The sequence below is a fragment of the Phyllopteryx taeniolatus genome, chromosome 19 (genome assembly GCF_024500385.1).
Source record: "Phyllopteryx taeniolatus isolate TA_2022b chromosome 19, UOR_Ptae_1.2, whole genome shotgun sequence".
Lineage (NCBI taxonomy): Eukaryota > Metazoa > Chordata > Actinopteri > Syngnathiformes > Syngnathidae > Phyllopteryx > Phyllopteryx taeniolatus.
The window spans coordinates 3,739,472-3,761,201 of record NC_084520.1 but is presented as its reverse complement, the minus strand read 5'-3'; the positions used below and the strand labels follow the sequence as shown (position 1 = coordinate 3,761,201).

At 39.4% G+C, this 21,730-nt stretch overlaps 1 protein-coding gene across 1 annotated transcript in view; it reads right to left on the bottom strand.

The window, feature by feature from the left end:
- dnah9 (dynein, axonemal, heavy chain 9) overlaps positions 1-21,730 on the bottom strand; it is a 186,446-nt gene that overhangs the window by 147,449 nt on the left and 17,267 nt on the right. Inside the window, exons 12-28 of the mRNA XM_061756651.1 lie at positions 16,440-16,566; positions 16,170-16,316; positions 15,292-15,400; positions 13,248-13,489; positions 12,695-12,830; positions 9,024-9,220; positions 8,619-8,881; positions 7,278-7,439; positions 6,722-6,944; positions 6,420-6,586; positions 5,200-5,343; positions 4,905-5,064; positions 1,786-1,941; positions 1,393-1,525; positions 1,031-1,308; positions 562-692; positions 307-433 (exon numbers count right to left, since the gene is read on the bottom strand). Of these exons, the coding sequence (XP_061612635.1) occupies positions 307-433; positions 562-692; positions 1,031-1,308; positions 1,393-1,525; positions 1,786-1,941; positions 4,905-5,064; positions 5,200-5,343; positions 6,420-6,586; positions 6,722-6,944; positions 7,278-7,439; positions 8,619-8,881; positions 9,024-9,220; positions 12,695-12,830; positions 13,248-13,489; positions 15,292-15,400; positions 16,170-16,316; positions 16,440-16,566 (2,902 nt within the window). The remainder of the gene's footprint in view (positions 1-306; positions 434-561; positions 693-1,030; positions 1,309-1,392; positions 1,526-1,785; positions 1,942-4,904; positions 5,065-5,199; positions 5,344-6,419; positions 6,587-6,721; positions 6,945-7,277; positions 7,440-8,618; positions 8,882-9,023; positions 9,221-12,694; positions 12,831-13,247; positions 13,490-15,291; positions 15,401-16,169; positions 16,317-16,439; positions 16,567-21,730) is intronic.

Sequence of the window (21,730 nt, the reverse complement as noted above, 5' to 3'; positions counted from 1 at the left end):
TACTGGAAAAGGTTTAAAAAAATAAAAAAATCTCTAAAGCGAATTGAGGTACCTGGTGCCTAAATGAGGCATGTTGTGTTTTATAGAGATGGCCGCCATTACAAATATAGTAATGAAAACACTTTCAACAAAACAGCTGCGTAATTGTCTGATAATGTCACTGAGCTCAGTTTGAGGTCAGTCATAACGGTAACTGCTGCAAAACTTGCGTGAACTGCAATGTTTGCTATTTCTTTAATACTTCGAACAGATTGAACTGAATAAACAAATAATTGCTGCACTTCAGACAAAAATGAATGTAGCCACCTGGTGTGGGTTGGTGCCATTAGAAAGAATGTCTAAGAGATCGGCTGAAGAGATGAAGTAAAAACGAGGGAAGGCCAGTCGCTTGATGTCCAGATACTCTGCCAGAGCCTTTTCACACAGGGACAGCCTGGAAAGGCAAACACAATGCAGTGAGCATGTTTGCGCATGCATGTGGGGACCTTAAACAGACTATGCATCGTAACAGAAATAAAGGTTTAGAAAAGACAGAACCATTCATCTCGGCTTAACCCTCACCTGCACTGTATGTTCTCCAGTTTGTTCAACAGACCAGGTTTATTGGTGGCCTCCACAACATTGGGCATTTGATGCACTGAGTTAGCCAACTCTTTGAAATCGGCATCAATCCCTTCGAAGCGCTTAGAGTCCTGCAGACAATTCCACAAGGGAGCACAGCCAGGGGATTTAGCTTCCCACATGAGCGAGGAAGAATTAAAGGTATAATAATAAACATCTGGGTAGAGGCTCAGCCTTACATCATGGGAGCAATTAACAAGTCAAGTAACCACAGCCCTAAAAGTAGCAGTAGTGTGCCAAGTTTGCCAACTAATAGATTCTTGGTTAAAAGCCACAACAATCACTTTATCTGGGTTTACATGACAAAAACAGAGGTAAGAATTCAGGCCTTAGGTAATTCGTACATTAAGTATAGTGAGATTTTCTGTTGAATAACCCATGCAAACATGTAGAGGGATCTCTTAGTAACCTCAGGTAGCTGTGAGCGAATGTCCTCTGAGCCAATGAAGATGCTCTCCAGGTGGGTCCATGACCGTTGCACCGCAAACCAGATCGAGAGGACAGAGTCGGCCACAGACAGCTTACTCTGCCAAGATGACACATCATCCAAGAAGTGGGCGATGTACTTAGAAGAAATGAGGTTCTGCAGCTGGACCTGGTTGTCTTCAAGTGTCTCGATAAGCTCTTCGTCTGAACGCAGGAGGGGGATTTGGGTACGATGGTGGGGCTCGTATTGGAACTGCATACCTGCAACGGATCATGTGGCATGTCAATAGAGGATATACTTTGGAACGCAGGCTAAAACACCTGTCGTGAAAGTTTAGGCTGGACCTGTCCATGTGGAATTGAGCTCAGAGAGAACTTTCTCCATTCCCATCTCTTTGACAGCCTTGTCTACGATCCCTCTCACCTCCTCTTCAAAACAGTGCAGCTTCAGTTGCAGCAGGTCAGCCAGAGTCGTTTCCTGCACACAAAAACAAATAATGGATCTGGATCGATCTGATATATGAAAATAAAACAAATGGTGAATGCCTGGTGTGTATGTACTTAAATAGAATTATTGGCTTATTGTGAGCAGGACGAGTTTCCAGATACTGTATTAAAAATCCAACTGTTTGTGCTACTCAGAAACTGAACACAAAAACATTCGCTCATGAAGGAAAACAGTAGCTTTATACTGTTTATTAAATCATCATTCATCGTAAAAAAGAACAGACTGCAAACCTTGTCCATGGTGAAACAGACTCCAGTAGTAGCCATTAACTGATGCCAGTGTCTGACTCGTATGGCTGGGTTCTGAAGCTCTCCCACTGCCCGCAGGGAAATGAGGAGGTTCTTTACCCTGTTGTCCAAACCTCTGAAGGCCTCCCACGCTCTAACCTACAAATGGCACCAGAAAGCAACAAGTATAAGAGCTTGTCATGTTCTGAATCTGATTTGGTTTTGTTTAGCCATGTGAAATTGACAAAGTCTCTAGGGATGGCCTGCTTTAAAGTCCCTTTGCTTAATTCAGCTATAAAAGCTCCATGAGTAACTAGACATCAAACATAGTCATCTATTGATTATCTGCATGAAGAGCAAGAAAACAACTTTTATTCTTCTGGTGATGTTGCACCACTGAAGTTACAGAGTGCTAAGGAATGAGGGAACATTAGTAACTTCAATTTATGTCTTTCCATACTGATATTATTTCTTCTTTCAACCCTTTTCACATGAATGATTTTGGTGTGATGAGTAGAATTTGGGCCGGTACGGTAAAGCATGTGGTTAACACGTCTGCCTCATAGGCAGAAAGATCCAGGTTCATATCTTGGCTCAGGCTTGTCTCTGTTGAATTATCCCTGTGGATGTGAGGGTTCCTCCCTGTGACTGTGAGTGTGGATGGTTGCTTGTCAATATGTGCACTGAGACTGTCAGGCAACCAGCCTAGGCTGTAGTCAGTTGGGATAGGCCTCAGCTCACCCATGACCCTGAACAGCATAGGCAGCAGAACATGGATGCATGGATTGTATCGTTTGCATTTCTAATGCTTGGGTTTGAAATGTGTAGCATGTGTAGACTTTAAAATCCAGCAGAAAGCTGGATGAATGAATCGTTCAGTGGCACTTCTGCTCCCAGTGCGCGTTTTTCAGTTTTTCTAAGTAGCATTTTAGATTTAATAAAGAGCAATGATTTACTTCCAAGGTTGTATATAGATAAAGTTATCTCTGTTTGGCAGTTATTTGGGTATTTACTTAAATGACTTCCTGTTCCATATGGTTCTCTGCCATGTGCCAATTTTGTCATTCACCTACTATGGGGTTGTTGCGATTAACCTCATGAATAAGTAGCTGCATAAATGTGAAATGATGAGGAATCCAAGTAAGTCTGGTGCACCTGCTAGATGACTAGTCAAAAGATTTGTGGTGTTTGTGTTATTCATAAAAGTTCTGTTGAAGGACAAATCGGAATAAAAAAAGCACTTGATACAATGAGATTCTGTAGTTTTCATGGTAGGCCATGGTAGGCTACTTTCTTTGAAAAGTAGGATTTTATACATTTTAATGTATCAATGTATATATTTTAAAAATAAATATAATTCAATTATAATTTCGATTCCGATATGGCAGAACTTTAGATTTAACGCAGTGCTTCTCAAATAGCGGGGCGTGACCCCCTGGCGTTGCAATGCCGGGGGGGCGTGTGAGACCCTGAAGAACATGATTTGCCGTACGAGAATAAGGTGTAATTGCACATCCACTGCAATAGATGGCAGTGGTGCTCTCGTTGCGCCCGCTCTTTTCTATTTGAGGGAAATTGATGCACTTTATTTTCTGTTACAGCCTGAAAACAACATTTATTGTAAATTGATCTATATCTTTCTTTTGTACTTTCTTCAGTGTTTATAAGGATTAGATTAGATTATCCTTTAAATACAATATTATATAGAGGTGTACTCAATGGGGCTGCGGGGGGTAAGTCGCAAATTTTTTTCTTCTTGCTGGCGGGGTCGTAACAGAAAACAATTGAGAAGCACTGATTTAACACAAAAAGTCATCACCTTACAATATATTTCGTTCCCACAAAACCAGAAAAAATGGAAAAATATTTAATATTATATACTACTATATACTATTACTACTACTAATAATAATAGTAATAATAAAAAAAAACATATATATATAATTTTACTGCTGTAATTACACTGAGGAACAATTTTTGTTGAGTTAGGGCTCACAGCTGTTTTTAACTAATTTTTGGGTGCGGAATCCAAAACTGATCTCAGTTTTTCTCTATCATGGTTTTTCTATCAGGTTTTTTAACTATAGATCCCAGTTTTCTTAAAAAATATGAAAAATCCTTTACTTAACAGATGTGCTTGTTTTATAAAAAAATTCAAATATTGACATACAATGAAAAATGAAAGAAACATGGATGACTGCAATGTTTATTATGTTTTACAAAGGGCGGCACGGTAACCGACTGGAGCGTCAGCCTCACAGTTCTGAGGACCGGGGTTCAATCCCCGGCCCCGCCTGTGTGGAGTTTGCATGTTCTCCCCATGCCTGCGTGGGTTTTCTCCAGGCACTCCGGTTTCCTCCCACATCCCAAAAATTGCATGAATTGGAGACTCTAAAATTATCCCTAGGTGTGAATGTGAGTGCGAATGGTTGTTTGTTTCTATGTGCCCTGCGATTGGCTGGCAACCAGTTCAGGGTGTACCCCGCCTCCTGCCCGATGATAGCTGGGATAGGCTCCAGCACGCCCGCGACCCTAGTGAGGACAAGCGGCTCAGAAAATGGATGGATGGATGGATGTTTTATAAAGGATATGGCACAAATCATTTTAATTCCTACTATGCTAGCTTTCTGTTTGCAGCTATTGCTAGTAGTGACCTATTGGGAGCTGCACACACCTCTCAAATGTGACTGCACAAACAAGTTGCCACGTACCTGTAGATGAGTACAATCGTAATCAGCTGGCAAGTCTTACTACAGCTAATCAGTGGAATTTTGCTTATCTGAGGGTAAGCTGTAGAGAAAAAAACTTGACATGCTAGAAAAAAACTGACTGGAATTTTGGAATCAGCATGCCAATTTTAGTTTTAATCAGTATAAAAATCTAACTCAACAGATTTTTTTTTTCAAATTGTTCCCCAGTTTTATTGGAGATTGTAAATTCCTCACCTTTACATGCTAAGTAGAATATCTTACTATAGCCTCATGTCCATTGTTTTGTGGTAACTGCAGCACCGAGCAATGGAAGTCATTTTTGCTAGCCTCCTTTTTTCCACACCTTTAGGTTACATTACCCGTCCGATTAGTCTCACAGTCTTATCGCCCCCCTCGCTCTCTGTGCCTCACCTCCTTATCCAGCCCTCGAATATCTTTTGAGAAGTGTTTGCACTCCAGCTCCATGTCCTCCACATGAATCTCCCTCCAGGGAGTCATTTTCCATGCCGCAATGCTGGATTCCACCACAGTGATCATGTCCCAGAGCTCCTTCAGCAGGCCCACCTCACGCCTCAGGGATGAATGACAGGAGATAAAATGATTTCAACCATATTCAAAGTGTGAATATAAATAAGGGTCACTGATTTAATTGCTCATTAGTGCCACACTTGGCATAGCTTTGTGCTTTTCATTCTCCTTACTTTACCTGCATTGGCGGAGCTGTTTGTATTCAGAGACGGTCACCTCAAACAAGCTGGCGGACTGCACCAGGGAGGCCATCACTGCCTCCTGTTCCTGGATCTTCCAGTGAAACGCGTCCAACATCTGGTAAGGATTCTTGCTGTCAAATCTGGATGAATGCAAACAGGTTCGCCTTAACCCTAGTGGAGGTCTTGTTTTGGTAATGACGGCCTGTATGCCTGCCAAACCCAGAATCGTGTGCAGCATAACAAGACCAGTCTCCTCATCACGAATTGCAAACTACAATTAAAAATGACTTCCAAGACATAAATGGGATGCAATCACTATGCTATTAGGAGACCGATTACACACATAACTAATGCGACAATTAGATATGACTAAGCGCCTCAACCTGAGAATTAATTATCATTATTGTAAGATTCAATTAGCCTTGTCAGATGTGAGAGCCTCAAGATAACAGTCCTATATGAAGGAGAACACAGCGAAAGGTGACATTCCTGCAAAGATACTCTGTAAATTAAACTAAAAGCTTTACCACAATATATATCACCATATTTTTCTCAAACATTAGGTTTACAGTATACATGTCCTCTGTATCATGTCACAAATGTACAGTATGGAGCATATGAATTTATCCTTATTAATATTATTGACTGAGATGAAATTTGACAAATATACTGTAAAGTGGACCCCACATACCTGCGGTCCGGCATCCATGGAGTCATTTATCTACTGATTTTTTTTTCTTGATTTTTTTTTTTTTTAATTTCCTTTTTTTTTTCTTTTATTTTGGGGCGGGCAACCCGAAATCTATCTCTTGGCAGTTTATCCCCGCTTATTCAAGAATTTCATAAAGGTCGTCAATTATCATCAATCAATTATCGTCACTATTTGCGGTCCAGTCCAGTCCCTATCCCCCGCGAAAAGCAGGGGTCTATTGCATATAACGTATCCATCCATAAATTTTCAGTTGGCCTTGTCCTCATTAGGCCTATCCCACAAGAGAGTATACCCTGGACTGGTAGTATATTTTTACATTTGATTTCCATTAAATCATAAATATTCCTTCAAATTCTCTTTTAATTTTCTTAAAAAAAATGCTACTAGTGATCTCCATGCAAGTTGGAGGTCTAGTACAAAAGCAATTAACTTTTAAACCACAGCAAACAATGCATGTGCATTATCTAGGAGGACACATATTTTTACAAAAGTAGTCTTTGTTACCTGAAGGGCCCATTTTTGCCAAAATGTTCCCTGAAGGTGTGTTGCTCCACTTCAAATGAAGCACACTTTCTTCGCAAACTCGCCACCTCCATGGCCTGCAGAGGTGCCACCTGGTGTTTAACTAGCATAGCCTTCTTTTTCAAATTGCTCCACTTTTCTGGCAGCTCCTGAAGAAAAGAGACAGCAAAGATGGATGGGCATCCAGGATGTATGAATAATTAAGTATTTTAAGAAAGAGTGTTGCATTAAAACTAAAAGACAGCACCATATAAATCTGAGGTGACTGAATAATGGATTCTTACTTCTAACTGCTTGTGTACAACATCAGGGAGTTCCTGCTCATAGTCCTTTAGCAAAGCAATCGTTTGTTGGAGTGGTTCAAATATGACATCTGTTGTGTGTTGTCTCTCTTTGACAGCCAGCAGTCGGCCCATGACTCTCACCAGGGTTTCGTAGTCCCCTCCCTCTACTTGCTGGCCCAGGCCAGTCTCAGACATGATGATGAAACTCTCAAGATCAGATAAACTAAAGAATAGATTACAATCATCATAACATGGGAATTTACCAATTGTTAGATCAATATTACGATCACAACATAGAACACTGAAGCAATGCAATCGTTATATTTATGAGTGATATCACAAATACTGTATATACTGTAACTGCATAATGACTGACATGTAGACCACCTAAATGGTTGTCTGAACTGTGACCAACAAGACGGCCAGGTATGGTACAACCAAAGATTGTGCAGGAAAGCTAAACTCAAACAGAAACAACCCACAACACAGTGGAAAAATACATGACAAAATAAATGTATTATTGTTGAATTGTACTGTATATTAAATTGTATTCCACCTGTTAGTTACATGGTCAATAAGGTGCTGTTTGAACATGAAACTCCATTTCTTGATGATGTTAAGCAGGGCAATCTTCATGCTGCGGCCATTTACGCGCATCCAGCCATGGAATACACGTACTGGCTCCAGACTCTGCACTTCCTCATAGATCTTTTCAAACCTAAATTAAGGTAAAAATGTAAAAGGATTAAATCTCTACATATGGTTTGCCTTTTCAGGGCTTTAAGGTAACATTCTTAATGTTACTGCTACTTGCGACTTCATTCATCTATTTGCAGGGTTTCTTTTAATATATATTCCGTTATTCGCTGAAAATATAACCTATTTGTTGTTTTTGTGCTCTTTCTGAAATGCTCGAAGATACCACAAGATGGAACCAAAGCCCTGTCTAATGGAAAAGTATTCCTATTTTTATATTGGGGGCATTTTTTCCTGAATCAAATCATTTGTAACCCATTTACTTTTAACGGTATTGTAAGATGAATTTTTAATTATATGAAACTGTTTTGCGGTATGTTTACGGTTGGAATTATTCATATAAGCAGTATTTTTGGGTGGGCGGGTATTCACCACAAGGCTTGCCCCTCACCTCCCACTCATCAGGTGTATATATTAAAACAGATATTTAATAACCTCGTTAATCTTTTGTTAATTTTTATGTCATGAATGTGTCTTTGAGCGAACCGCATTGAATACCCCCACAACCCCCCATCACACTGTTACGTACAGTGGTACTAATTCACATATAAATTTCCCCCTAAAATGAGTTTCTCCGCCCATGACTTGGCAGCTAGGCTGAACGAAGATCAGAGACACTTTCAATCAACTACACTACACTGTCTTAAACACTACATCAAAGCCAGAAGTAGGAAGCTTCACTGAGTTTTATTGCATGCAGAGATTAGCTTTAGTTTACAGCATTATTCATCCATCCATCAAGTTCTGAGCCGCTTATCCTCACAAGGGTCGCGGGAGTGCTGGAGCCTATCCCAGCTATCATCGATACACCCTGAACTGGTTGCCAGCCAATCGCAGGGCACACATAAACAAACAACCATTCGCACTCACATTCACACCTATGGGCAATTTAGAGTCTTCAATTAACCTACCATGCATGTTTTTTGGGATGTTGGAGGAAACCGGAATGCCCGGAGAAAACCCACGCAGGCACGGGGAGAACATGCAAACTCCACACAGACGGGGCCGGGGATTGAAGCCACTTCCTCAGAACTGTGAGGCAGACGCTCTAACCAGTCGTCCACCATGCCATTTACAGCATTAGCTTCTGATAATTGCCACATACTTGATGTAAACCCCTCCCCGAAAAAAAAGCACTCACCCATCCACCTGCTGTTTAAAGTTTTCTAATGTTGGTGGAATCTCTGGGATACAATCTTCCGCTTCAACCTCCATCTCCTGGCTGGTAAGAACGTGGCCATATCGGAGGAACTGGCGCAGGAACTCCTTCCTGTCATTTACATAAAGGTAGCTGTAGCGTTCCAATGAATTGCGGAACACGCAGCAATTCGCCATGACACTCTGCACACGATCCATGAGGAGATGACGTATATCTGCCAAGTCAGCCATGTCTTCCATGTCAGCCTACGAGAGGGTCAGAGTGCAAACTTCTTAAAAATTATCTTGGATGATTGAAGAGAATGTTCTGTGATTTCCTGCTTGATAGAAAACATTTAAAACATATGGAAGATGAAAAACACCAACAAAATTCAAGAGACTTCAATACCTGGTAGTGGAGGAACGAACTGTGCTGGGAGACACGTGGCACCAATGAACAGACTCTGAACACATCATTGATGAGATTCTCAACCACATCAAACAAATTTTCTCTTTCTCCCAATTCCAAAGATGGGATGAACACCATATCAGGAACTTTGAGATCCAGTTTGGCCTCAAAGAGGGGCACTGTAACTTCTTTTTCATCTGAACCACAATAGAAGGAATGGAATGCTTAGGTATACAAGATAAGAGACACATTTTTATTGTACATTTTCACAATGCAGAAGATAATGGTTGCTGAGACTATTTTTAGTATTCATATTTATGAAGAAAAAAGGGGTAAGAATGGAAGTTTTATTACTGTTAATAAATTCAAAGTTAAGAAGCCTTGGTCCCACTAATTTGGAAGACATATTTCCAAATTTGCAGATGTATGACTTCATAAATTATCAATGAGATGAAGCAATTAGTAGATGTTAAGCCCTACACTGGATAAGGAGACGGTTTGATTAGTCTTTTACCCATAGAAGAGTTGTTTTGCCAAAGCAAGAATAGTAGTTTGTTCCTGTTCAAAATAGCAGGGAATAACATAAGATTATTGTCAAGTATTATGTTTAAGGTTACTATAAAAATGTATATACAGTAATGAAATGAATGAATCAATGGAAATGATGACGTTTAAAGAAATGTGTATTTCGGCTTAGATGTTTTGAATTTGGATTGCAAATTGATTTAGAGTGAAATAGAATGTTAACACATTGTAAAGCTCTTGCATGGAATTTATTTAAATAAATGATAATGATTAAACATTCATATGCATATTATGGTTTCTTATGGAGACAAGTTATTGTAGGCAGATTTGAGGTACAAAAGTAGTTTCTCAGCATTTCCAAGGTGGATCTACCCATATCATAATTACTCACTGACACAATTAGAGGTCAGTTTATTCAATTCAGAAATATTCAAAAGTCACTGCAAGCATATTTAATCCTCACTTTTTGCTGACAATGCTGCCATATTGTTATGTGACTTTATGTGACGAATCTCATCTCATGGCATTCTCGAACTTAACTTGAAATGAACCGTCGCCCAAAATTCTAAAAATGCCCGTCGCTGACTTGGGTCATGTTTGACTACAGTTTCAGCACAGTACATGTAAGCTGAGAGGAGAAGCAGGAAATGATTAGAGGGGAATGATAGGAAGGACACAGCAAGCGAGTACAAATCTATTCCATGCCTGCAGCAAATAAAACACCCAAGTGACACATAAAATCCCCAAAAAACATGTCTTAATAGAAGCTGTCCAAAGCAGTGATAAGTTTCGGCTAGTCGATTATAGTGTGTAGTAAAGATAGACATTTTGATTTTACATTTTGGTTTGAGGAAGGGCAACATGCTTGGCACAGTTGGTTGGCACTGTTACCTCACAATAAGAAAGTAGCATTTTCTCAGCGTGCTTGCGTGAGTTTTCTCCTAAGTTAATTGAAGATTCCAAACTGCTCATAGGTGTCAATGGTTGTCTGCCTCCATGTGTAAACCCTGTGATTTCCTTGTGATTATAGAAATTATACAATGGAGGGTTTGGTGTTTGGTGGCTACACTGGGCCAATGTCGGGGTTTGGTATTTTTTCAGCCATAATTGTTCTGTGTATGGTGTCACTGTTACAGTCTGTGCCTTCGTCCTGCATGTATAAACTAGACGACAAGAATTATGCATATTTGGCTGACCGCTAGAATGGTTAGACATGTATGGTATTCCACTACTCCTCTCGCCACAACACCTCAAATCAAGTTTATGAAGTCTTGAAGGTTCTTTTTATACTTGCTGTGTCTTTTGATTTGATTGCTTAGAGCATGACCCTCATTTTATCTTACTCTAGAGTTACTGACTTTCAACAACTTTCAAGAAAGTCAACAGAAGATTTTAGCTTGGGAATAGCATATCTGCCTCACATTGAAATGGTGTAGGTTCAAATCTTGTCTTTTTGTGTGGCGTTTGCATCTTCTCTCAGTAGTGGTGTGCTTTTTCTCTGGGTACTCCAATTTTTTCCCACATTCCCCTAAAACACATCTGTTGGTAAAATACAGACTCTAAAACATCGGTGTGAATGTATGCGTTAAGCTTGTCTGTCTCAATTTGCTCTGTGATTGTCCTGGGTGTACCCTGCCTCTCGCCCAAGTCAGTTGGGATAGGCTCAACCCATGGCCCTGAACAGAATAATTGGTTGAACAGAAAATGGATGGAACGATAGCTCTCTTAACATCTCAAACAATAAGTAATTTTCCAGAACTTCACCATTGTGGTACATGTATACTGTTTCCATTCCTGCTGGACATGTGTACAGAATTTTGGGGGGGACAGGTGCTATAATCCCATAAAAGGGCACTCATCGCAAATATTATTCATACAATTAAGAAAATACAGTAGTACTGTATGTATTTAACGTATATATTTATTTATGTTACCACAATCAACACAGTCAATAGTACAACTATTAACAAAAGCTAATGTGGATCTAAAAAGTCAACACACCCCTGTTCAAATGACAGATTTTTGGAAGGAAAAGGAGGGGGGCTAGGGGCAAGGCAGGAATATATGTAAAATTCTCCAAAGGAATCAAATAAATGCTCATCAGATTTCAAAACACTGGTTAAAATTGATGACAGAGAGGGTAACTTTTGTTTTAAAGGTCTGCAGCAAAAAGGTCACTTTGTTGGGTCATGGCAAAAGGGGAAGTGCTTGAGCACCACCTAGTGGCTATGTGTGCATGTGACTGTTTCCTGCAAACAGAAATGTAAACATTTGGAAAATTTGGACAGCAGTCAATTTCTAAACTAATATACCCCATAGAGAAAATAAGGGAAAACGCTGGTAATTTTCCCTTTCACAGGACTAAAAAGGAACTGATATTCTGTTAAGTTTTAAGAGTCAAGAGTCTAAGCTGTGGTAAAATCAGTACATTTGAGGTTATGACCGGTGTGATGAGCAACTGTAACCTAAAGCTGGAAATACATTGTAATAATGAAGCCTGTTTCAAGCCAGATTCGGAGCTGGCTGATTCACTTATAATTCTGGGCCAATGTCCAATATCATTAGACATTGACATTCCTGCATTGTAGTGGGGGGAAGCTGTTGGCAACTCCAGGTTGGTCGTATAACCCTCGGATGACTAAGGTGTGTAAGAAATTTGGTCGTCCGCTACAGTGATCTCGCACAGAGATACGACTAGATTTAAACTCTGCGTAGTTGAAACGGTATGTACAAATCAGGTTGGGACTTCTTGTATATCTTTATGAGCTTGTCTTTTTGGCACAGATTAAGGTATGCATTTTAAGGGAAGCATGCTTTGTTATTTTGAGCATTTGCATGCAAGTCCTCATTTGGAAAAAAACAGCATCTTCTCCCTCAGTTTCTTTTCACAGTTGGCAATAGTTTAAAATGCACAGCTTCAAGCTGAGCATACAGCCTATGCAGTGAAATTACGGCTCTGAGTTGCTCTCTAATATAAGCGCTTCAATCGATAGCTTTGACTTTCTGTTTTATGTGATTCAGCCATTTAGTGTGAATTGTTTTCCAAGACAACCTTTTCAATAATCGTAGAATGTTTGCCCATCTTTTAAGTATGATCATGTACTTTTTTCAAGCATGTACTATGGATTTTTTTGGGAACAGGTTACCTGTGTTATCCAGGAAAAATTTGAGCGAACACTCTATGCAGTTATAGAATCCATCGATGACCATGTCGTCAATGTATTCCACATATGCTTTCCACTCGTCTGAGGATGGTTCTGACATAAAAAGCTCAAGATTGCTCTGAGGGCAGGACATTGGAAAATATAGCACCAAGAAAATGAATAATGTTGACCAAGTTGTTAACCACTTCAGTACAGTGGACCCACGCTATTCGCAGGGGATAGGGACTGGGCTGAGTCGCAAATAGCGAAAATCCGTCAATAATTGACGGTCATTATAATTGCACTGAACATAAAAAAAATAAATAAAATAAAATAAATTCTTGAATAAGGGTGAATAAACCGGCAATAATATTTTTTGGGCTTGGTTCCTCCCCCCGAAAAAGAAAAACCAAAAAGAAAAAAGAGGAAAAATGGAAATAAAAATGGGAAAAAATAAAACAAATTTTAATAAGAAAATGAAAAAATCTGCGAGTGCTGAACTGCGAGTATGTGGGGGTCCACTGTGTTTCAAACAGAAAGAAAATTGTTTAATTACCTTCATGAGGAAATGAATCTTATCTCCGGATGATCGTATCATACAATAAAAACGATCCAACCTTTCGACGCGATCATCCAGACTCAGCAAAGTGTCTTTTTTCCCTTCCTTCCTGTCAAACAATGGACTTGCCCAGGACTTGATACAGTTCTGGATCTCATCCACATTGTCTTTGGTCTTCTGGAGTCTGCTCTCCAAGTCACAGATAGAATCCCGCAACTCTTGAATATACTGCCAAATGCCTAGAAATAGGAAGGAAGTTAGTTAGAGTTTGAGTAAATGTGATTGTTGACGATTTGAATTTCCAGAGTAATAGTGTAGAATGTCTTAAAGGTCACTGGCATCCATGGATGCACCAAAGAAAAATGTCATACTATAACTGCAGCAGACTTTCTGCTAATCACATTGCGGACATGTCTTTTCAAGTTTTCAAGACATTTGTGGCTGTGCAGATTACAAACTACAAGGTTTTACCCATGGTAGCCTCAAAGAGAATAACCTGGATGCTATATTACAGCAGCAGTTTTGTAATACGTGGATCAAAGAAGAAGAATCAATGTTTTTTACCCTGAGCAAGAGACTGACTGCTCCTTTCAGCTAGCGGTATTTGATTTATTTTACTGTACTACTTTGATTGGATTGACCCGTAATGTCTGTGATTTGTTCGTCCATTAGCCTTTCAATTTTGTTATGTTTAGTTCCTGACTTATCATTATGAACTTCATATCATTCTGGTTTTGGATCTGAAAATCAAGGAGTGCAAAAACACAAACATGTCTGCCAGCACATTGCCTATTTTCTGCCATTAAAATGAGAAAGACGGGGCCAAGAATAACTAAAGGTGTATTTTTTCCATAGTCATTTCGCAGCGCTTATTATTCTACAGCAGGGGTATTAAATTTTTTTTTTAAAAGGTCCAGATCGAGAAAATGTCTTGAAGCCAAGGTCCGGAGATCATCTAGTGTTTATTTCTTGTGATATATTTTTAAGTAGCCTGCTTAGTCGTGTACATCTGCTTATAATCAATACCTCAGTCAAATCCCAAAATCTTTTGGCATTTACTATTGTCAAGTAACACAGAACTAAATAAATATGTTTGACTGCTGATATGTACAGTTTTGCTCATACGTTTCCATACATTACCCTGGCAGAATTTGTGAAATATTGTTGTTGTTGTTTCTTTTAAATATCACTGGTGACTGAACAATGACCATCATTTTCCTTATGGTTATGTTTTGTTTAATTGATTGTGCTTTTCTGAAATGCCTGACAGTTTAATTTGAATCCCATTAAAAAGAAAATTTAATGTGTTTCGTCTGGTCTTTCGTGCTTTCTTTAAAGAATTGTCCACATCGTACAAATTCTGCCAAGGGTAATCAAACACGAGCACAACTGTGTGTTCACTCATTTACTAAATAAAAATAGGGCTTTGCATTTCAAAATAAGAACATGTAAATAAAAAGAGAAAGTTATACGTGTTCAAATAAAGTACTTAACTTCAGAAAAACAAAGGTTTGAGTATCCCCTTTTCTGTTTGGCATCGTAATTAACGAAACAGTGAAGTCTCAAAAATGTTAGATATTTTAATTTAACAAATCTTAACAACTGAGTCATTTTAGAGGTTTTGTTTATTCAAAACCTTTATGTTTTGTTTCACAATGGCATTTCTGTCTATAACTCACTTCCACACTGAGTTTCTTTCTCTCTTTCCTGCTACGTTTCGCCTCGTCTCGGGCTGGGCCGCACGCAGTCAGTGATTACCACCTAAGATCTGATTTGATTGGCTGAAGGGGTGGCTGAATGGCGTTTGACTGGTTGGTACGGTTCGTCGCTACCGTAAAGCCTGTAATGTTGTGCCACTTAAAATAGGTCTTTAATCATAAGCTTTCTTTTTTTGGGTATGGTGTGGGTCCGTATGGGACTGCTTTTCTGGGTCAAGACCCAGATCGCGTTCCGTCAGTTAGTGACCACTGTTCTACAGTATGTTTACTCCATTAGTTGTTGATGTGCACTCATGCATGCCTATAAAAAAGAGCATCCACACCTTGACTGTTCCAGCTCAGGCTCTCTTCGGCCTTTCTTAGCTGGGTGTCAATATCCTTGAGCTCCTTCTGGAGTAGCGGCCTTTCCACGGCGAGAACAGACTGAATCACCTAAAATTTGTGGTCGAGGGCAGACAATAAAAATACAGTATGTGATTTCAAACTGTAGTACGTATAATTAAAAAAAACAAAAACAAAAAAACACTAAAAAGTCCAACAGAGGGCGAAAGGGACATGAAGAAAAAAATATATACAGTACTTCTGCATGCACGCTCTTGGTTTTCTTTTCTTTTTCGTCTGCACACAGACTTTGTTGAAGCAGTTTCTTTCTGCTAGATAAGAGCTGGTGAAATTAATACATAGACACAATCATACAGAGTACTGCGAAGCAAAGCCTTGACAAGCTTCAGAAAAAACAAGTGAATAATAACGAAACTTGGCTGTGTGCGCCTAGGTCCACCAGCGAGAGCTCAACGGATGCCAACAGCGACACTTTCCAGGGGTTCCTAGTAGCATACTCATTTGCACATTTCACTTTCTTGGGGGCCATACTGAGGGCGAAGATACTTGAAATATGTGACGAATGGAGCGAATGATGTTTATCCTCTGTGAGAGAAAGCACAAGTGACCCTTCCATGCGTTTGCCAAGAAGCACAGTTTTGCTCGTAAACGATTTGTTAGTGACCCAAGATTCCACGAACCTTAATTGCTTGTCAATTTTTTCCTTGCATCCCAAAGCAAAACCCAGAACCTTTCAACTCAGACAATGATGTGCTAACCACTAGTCCACCGTCCTGCCTTTCCAATACATTGTGGCAAAAAAATTTGTTCTTGATGCGAGTCCCTTCATGTCTAATCTTTAATCAGAATGTATAATAACCTTGTTGTATCGTCCTGCAGCAAGTTCCAGGCTGCCCACCAACTGCCCCAATTGACATCTGGTAGTATAAATCTGCACTGCAGTTTCGGGAATCACTTCAGTCTGTCTGGCCTCCAGGTACTTGACTTCCCTCAACACGGATGCAAGCTAGGGAGGAGAGGCATATTTTAAAGACTACTTTAGGCTATTTTAAAGACTACTAAGGCTACTGTTCTACCGTATACAGTAGTATAATATGTACATAATGATTCATGTAATGAACATAAAAACCTGTGTGTGGAAGTTGACTGAAATCAGCTGAGAGGATATGTCTCTGCAGATTAAGGGCAGACTGAGGTAGTGATAACAGCTGCTGTCAACAGTCTTTGTCCATGTCTCATATAGGTTGGCACAGTATCTGAAATAGCAGACATAGGGAATGTATACAGTAGGCACAAATAAACTGCTGTTATCACAACAACACCGTACCAGAGGGGTTTAACATTGTTTCACATTCCTATTAAAATAGCTACAAAAGTGCAAATGGGCTGGGAGAGAGCACGAAATGGAGATCCTGTTTGATGGGGCAGCCGGAGGTTATATGAGGATAAACACTGATTTATCTGGAAGACGGTGGGGAACAGAGAATATGTCAGGCCTCTGTATGGCTATATCAATCTGTAAATAGCAACTATTATGATGAGTACTTCAGCGCACACTGTGTGCTCCTTATTGGATTTCTGCCGTGAGCTTCATTTCCTGATAGTGGCATTGCAGACGCTGAGGCAATCCAGTGTATTGGTAATGGTTATAAATCATGCAGCGTTTTGTCATTGGGGAGTAATGAGTAAGGATGCCCATCCCAATCATGACTGGAATGTTTATAATGATGATGGCAGCAGTGATGATTATAATATAACAGGAAATCTTAATGGGAGTTAAATAGGATGAGTATAGATCTTCACTTCATTTCTCCGTAAAGTGAAAAAGAAATTGAATTAAAAAAAATAATACTTTAATTTAAAGACTTTTTTTCTAAAGCCCAACTGGAATGAAGTTGGGATGTTGTGTAAAACATAAATAAAAACAGAATGCAATGATTTGCAAATCCTTTTTCAACCTATTTTCAACTGAATACAGTACAAAGACAAGATATTTAATGTTCAAACTATGAATGTTATTGTTTTTTGTTTTTTTTGCAAATATTCCCTCACTTTGAAATTCAGGGTTCTTACACATTTGAGATTTCAAAATTACATACTTTTTCCAGACCCTAATTTCCAGCGGGTGCGACAAACCGGCCATTTGCAAGCTATCCACCATAATTGCTTCATGTGGAAAAATTTAAATGGAGTAGGAGAAATGCAATTAATGTTAAAGGGCATCATGGATAAATAATGTTTAGCCAGTAACTTAGCCAGTCTGTGTCTATACAAAATCTAAACTGGTTAAAACAAACCAAGCAGGTGACTCGCTGTGGCGACCCCTAATGGGACAAGCCAAAAGCCAAAACAACAACAAGAAGTAGAAATATCAACCACCTATACAGCCTATCGCAAGTTGTGGAACCCTTACGGTGTAGGAAATAATTATTTGATCCATTACTGATTAAATTTACCCACTGACAAAGACACGAATGGTCCATAATTCTAATGGTGGGTTTGTTTTAATATTGAGACAGAATATCTAAAAGAAAATTCAGAAAATCATATTTTCAAAAGATAAACACTGCATTCCATTGAGGGAAATAAGTTTTGATCCCCCTACCAACAATAGAGAATTCTGGATCCCGCAGACTATTCATCTCACTTTAAGAAAGTACTCTTAATCTAAACTAGTTAGCTTTAGTTGTATGAAAGACATCTGTCTCCACTTGTTGCTTGTATAAAGACACCTGTCCACAGAATCAATCAGTCAGTCACCAACCTCTCCATCATGGGCAAGACCCTCAGGGACAAGATTTGTAAACCTGCACAAGGCTGAAATGGGCTACAAGACCATTGGCAAGAGGCTGGGGAGAAGTAGATAACTGTTGGCGCCATAATTAGAAAATGGAAAAAAAACATCAAATGACTGTCAAGCTCCCTCAGCCTGGGGTTCCTCGCAAGATTTCACCTTGTGGGGTATCAATGATCATGAGAAAGGTTAGGCATCAGCCCATAACTATACGGGAGAAGCGTGTTCATGATCTCATGGCAGCTGGGACCACAGTCACCAAGAAAACCATTGGTAACACACTACGCTGCAATGGATTAAAATCCTGCAGCGACCGTAAGGTCCGCCTTGCTCAAGAAGGCACATATACAGGGCCATATGAAGTTTGCCAATGAACACCTGGATGAATCAGAGAATGATTGGGAGAAGGTAATGTGGTCAGATGAGACCAAAATTGAGCTGTTCTGAATCAATTCGACTCGCTGTGTTTGGAGGAAGATAAATTCTCCAAGAACGACATCCCCACAGTCAAGCATGAAGGTGGGAGCATTATGCTTTGTCTGCAAAGGGGACAGGTCAACTTCACTGCATCAATGGAAATATGGATGGAGTCTTGCACTGTGAAATCCTGGGTGACAAGCTCCTTCTCTCAGCCAGGAAACGTAAAATGGTTCCTAGATAGGGCTTCCAGCACAATGTTGACACAAAGCACACAGCCAAGGAAAAGAAAGAGTGACTAAAGAATAATCTCCTGGAGTGGCCAAGCCAGTCTCCAGATTTAAATCCCATTAGAAATCTGTGGAAGGAGTTAAAGTTTTGAATTGCCAAAGGACAGCCTGGGAACCTTGAGGATTTACAGAGGATCTGCAAAGAGGAGTGGTCCAAAATTCCTCCTGAGATGTATGCAAACCTCTTGTTTAACTACAAGAAATGTCTGACCTCTATACTGGCCAACAAGGGGTTCTCCACCAAGTACCAAGTAATGTTTTGATCAGGGGTAAAATACTTATTTCACTCAATGAATTGAAAAATAATATTAATATTTTGTTTTATGTGATTTTTCTAGGTTTTCTTTTTGATATTCTGCCTCTCCCTGTTAAAATTAACCTACCATTTAATTTCTAGACCGTTCATGTCTTTGTCAGTGGATAAACTGACAAAATCAGTGAGGGATCAAATAATTATTTCCTCCACTGTATCAATCTGCCTTGGCATGTTTTCTACTTAGGCTGCTATCTTGCTTTTAGGTTAGAATACGAAGAAGCATGTTAGAATTGTTCTTATTCTCATTAGAAACAATGGCCAACGACAGGGCAACTACGTAAAGTCTTCATCAATACAGTTTTCTATTTTGCTGGGATGATGAGGATGCTACAGTTTGTTAACATGATGTGTTAAGCATTATAAGAATTTCCATTTTGTCCAACATCAAACTAGTTCTATAGGGCAATCACAATAAATAAATCACAGGGTTACAGATTTGATTTTAAATGTCAGCAAGTTTTATTATTATGATATAATTTTATTCTCACAGTGTGGCCCAAATACACCTTGGGACATTACAGTTAGCCTGGCCAAATATCAATATTGAAATTATATCCCAAAAAAAGGATACTAATATTTCTCGGCTCTGTCTGGTATTTGTTGTTTGTATAAGTACTATCTGGGGAAAAAAATATGTGCATTGAAAATCTCATGGCCCCTCATCAAACTAGCTTTGCAATGCCCAGTTGCACAATAGATCACATTTATTGGCCATTTAATTTAAATCTCCAATTTCTGAGTGCAAAATTTGCATTCAAAAGTAGGCTACACCTTTTTTATCCCTAGAGTGAAACATGCAAAGTTCTGTTGTGATACATTCCAAAAATGGGCATTTCATCTAACAATGCAATGTGTCACATTGTAGAGATGTAGCGATTACAGTAAAGTCGCAGACATAAGGTCATCTCTGAACAAAACCAGCTGAAATGTTAGTGCAATGACTAAACCTTGAGACATTTCAAGCTTTAAGTGGCGAACGTAAAGGTGAATTGTATTTAAGAGAGGGCAATAAAGGAACAGAAGACCTCTTTCTTTCCCTTATTGGCTCTTTCATAATTCAAAGCAGCAATGGTCCCCCTCAATGAGATGATTTATCTTGCAAGTTTTGATGTTAAATGTGGTCTAAAAGGCGATTTCTCACTTGGCATCAGTGAGTGGCGACAGGGCATGTGAGATTATGAGACTCCTGTGAGATCATCTACAGAGCAGTGCCACAGTAATGAGAACATCAATCATGCCGGGAGCTGCATGTCTACATTGCATTCCACGTGGGCTGCTTCATAAACTAACTAAATCACGTATACTTAGCAGATGGGGCTGTTATCTGATATCTCGAAAGCAGGAGTCTGGCTGACCCAACCCTCGTGACACCGAGGGCTACGAAAGTGTAACGAGTCTTGTGGAGCGTTACTTGTTTGACTTCCTAAACTTCCTAAATAACTATAATTTGTATATAATTACAGTACATAATATGTGTAATTTAAATAATATATAAACAACACTTTACTGTCATAGCTTATATTCTTAACCCAAACATACACTAATTAGAATAGTAAATTTACGTTTTTAGATAAGACGGAGAGGACAAGCAGTCTCCCTGCACGATGAACACTCCCTTCCCTGCGCCCACATGCGCAAAGCGTGTTGAAGTCATCCTCATTCCAGCTTCATTTACGTTTGCCATCATTGTCAGTTCTTGACTACTTTTTTTGAAGGGGCCAGGCTTGGGGCAGGGTTTTTGTCAGACTGGGCACATTTTACCCGTTTCAAGCTTACACAAAACCAAGTAATGCCTCAATGGTAGAGAATACATTTTGTTTGCTCAAATGGTACATATTCATTTCCATTGCTGTTTGTCAAAAGTTAAATGAAGAGAATAAAGGATATTACATCCTATTTCTGCACCGCAAAGAAGAATAACAATGAGGCAGATATTGAGACAGAAGAGAAGTTTAGATTGCCAGAGAGAGAGAGACGGAGGACTTGGTAGAAACTGGTTTTTAGAGAGGGGTCACAGAGCAGGAAATAAAGACAGATGACAATCATGACAGTGAGCAGGCTGAGAGTGACATACAAGAAGAGTGTGAGACACAGATAAAGAATATGCAGATACGATATGCGCATCCACAAGCACAACATCATCAGGTTTGTGATGTTGATTTTTTTTCTGCTTAATGTATGCATGTTACTTTTTATTTTGATGGCATTAAAGGGGAAGTTTGCAGTCTTAATGTAACCTCACCTCTTTAATCTGCCCCCCCCCCCCCCCCCACCCCCTCAAGTCTCTGACCAAAGCCGACCGATATGGATTTTTTTAGGCTGATGCCGATCCCAGTATTTGGCAGAAAAAAAATCCAATAACCGTTTGATCAGACGATTACTTCTTTTTTGGTCCCTTAACATGTACAACAACAAATATATGAATTACAGGCAGAACATTTGACTGTTTAATGATACTTAGTCCTTTAGTATTTGTTTAACTTTACAACAGAGAGGAATTTTCAAGTACAAAACATGCAAACAAAGTATTAACTGATGAATTTATCTTTAGATTTATGCCATAACTATAAGTATCGTAATTTATCGTGTATAATGCGCATTTT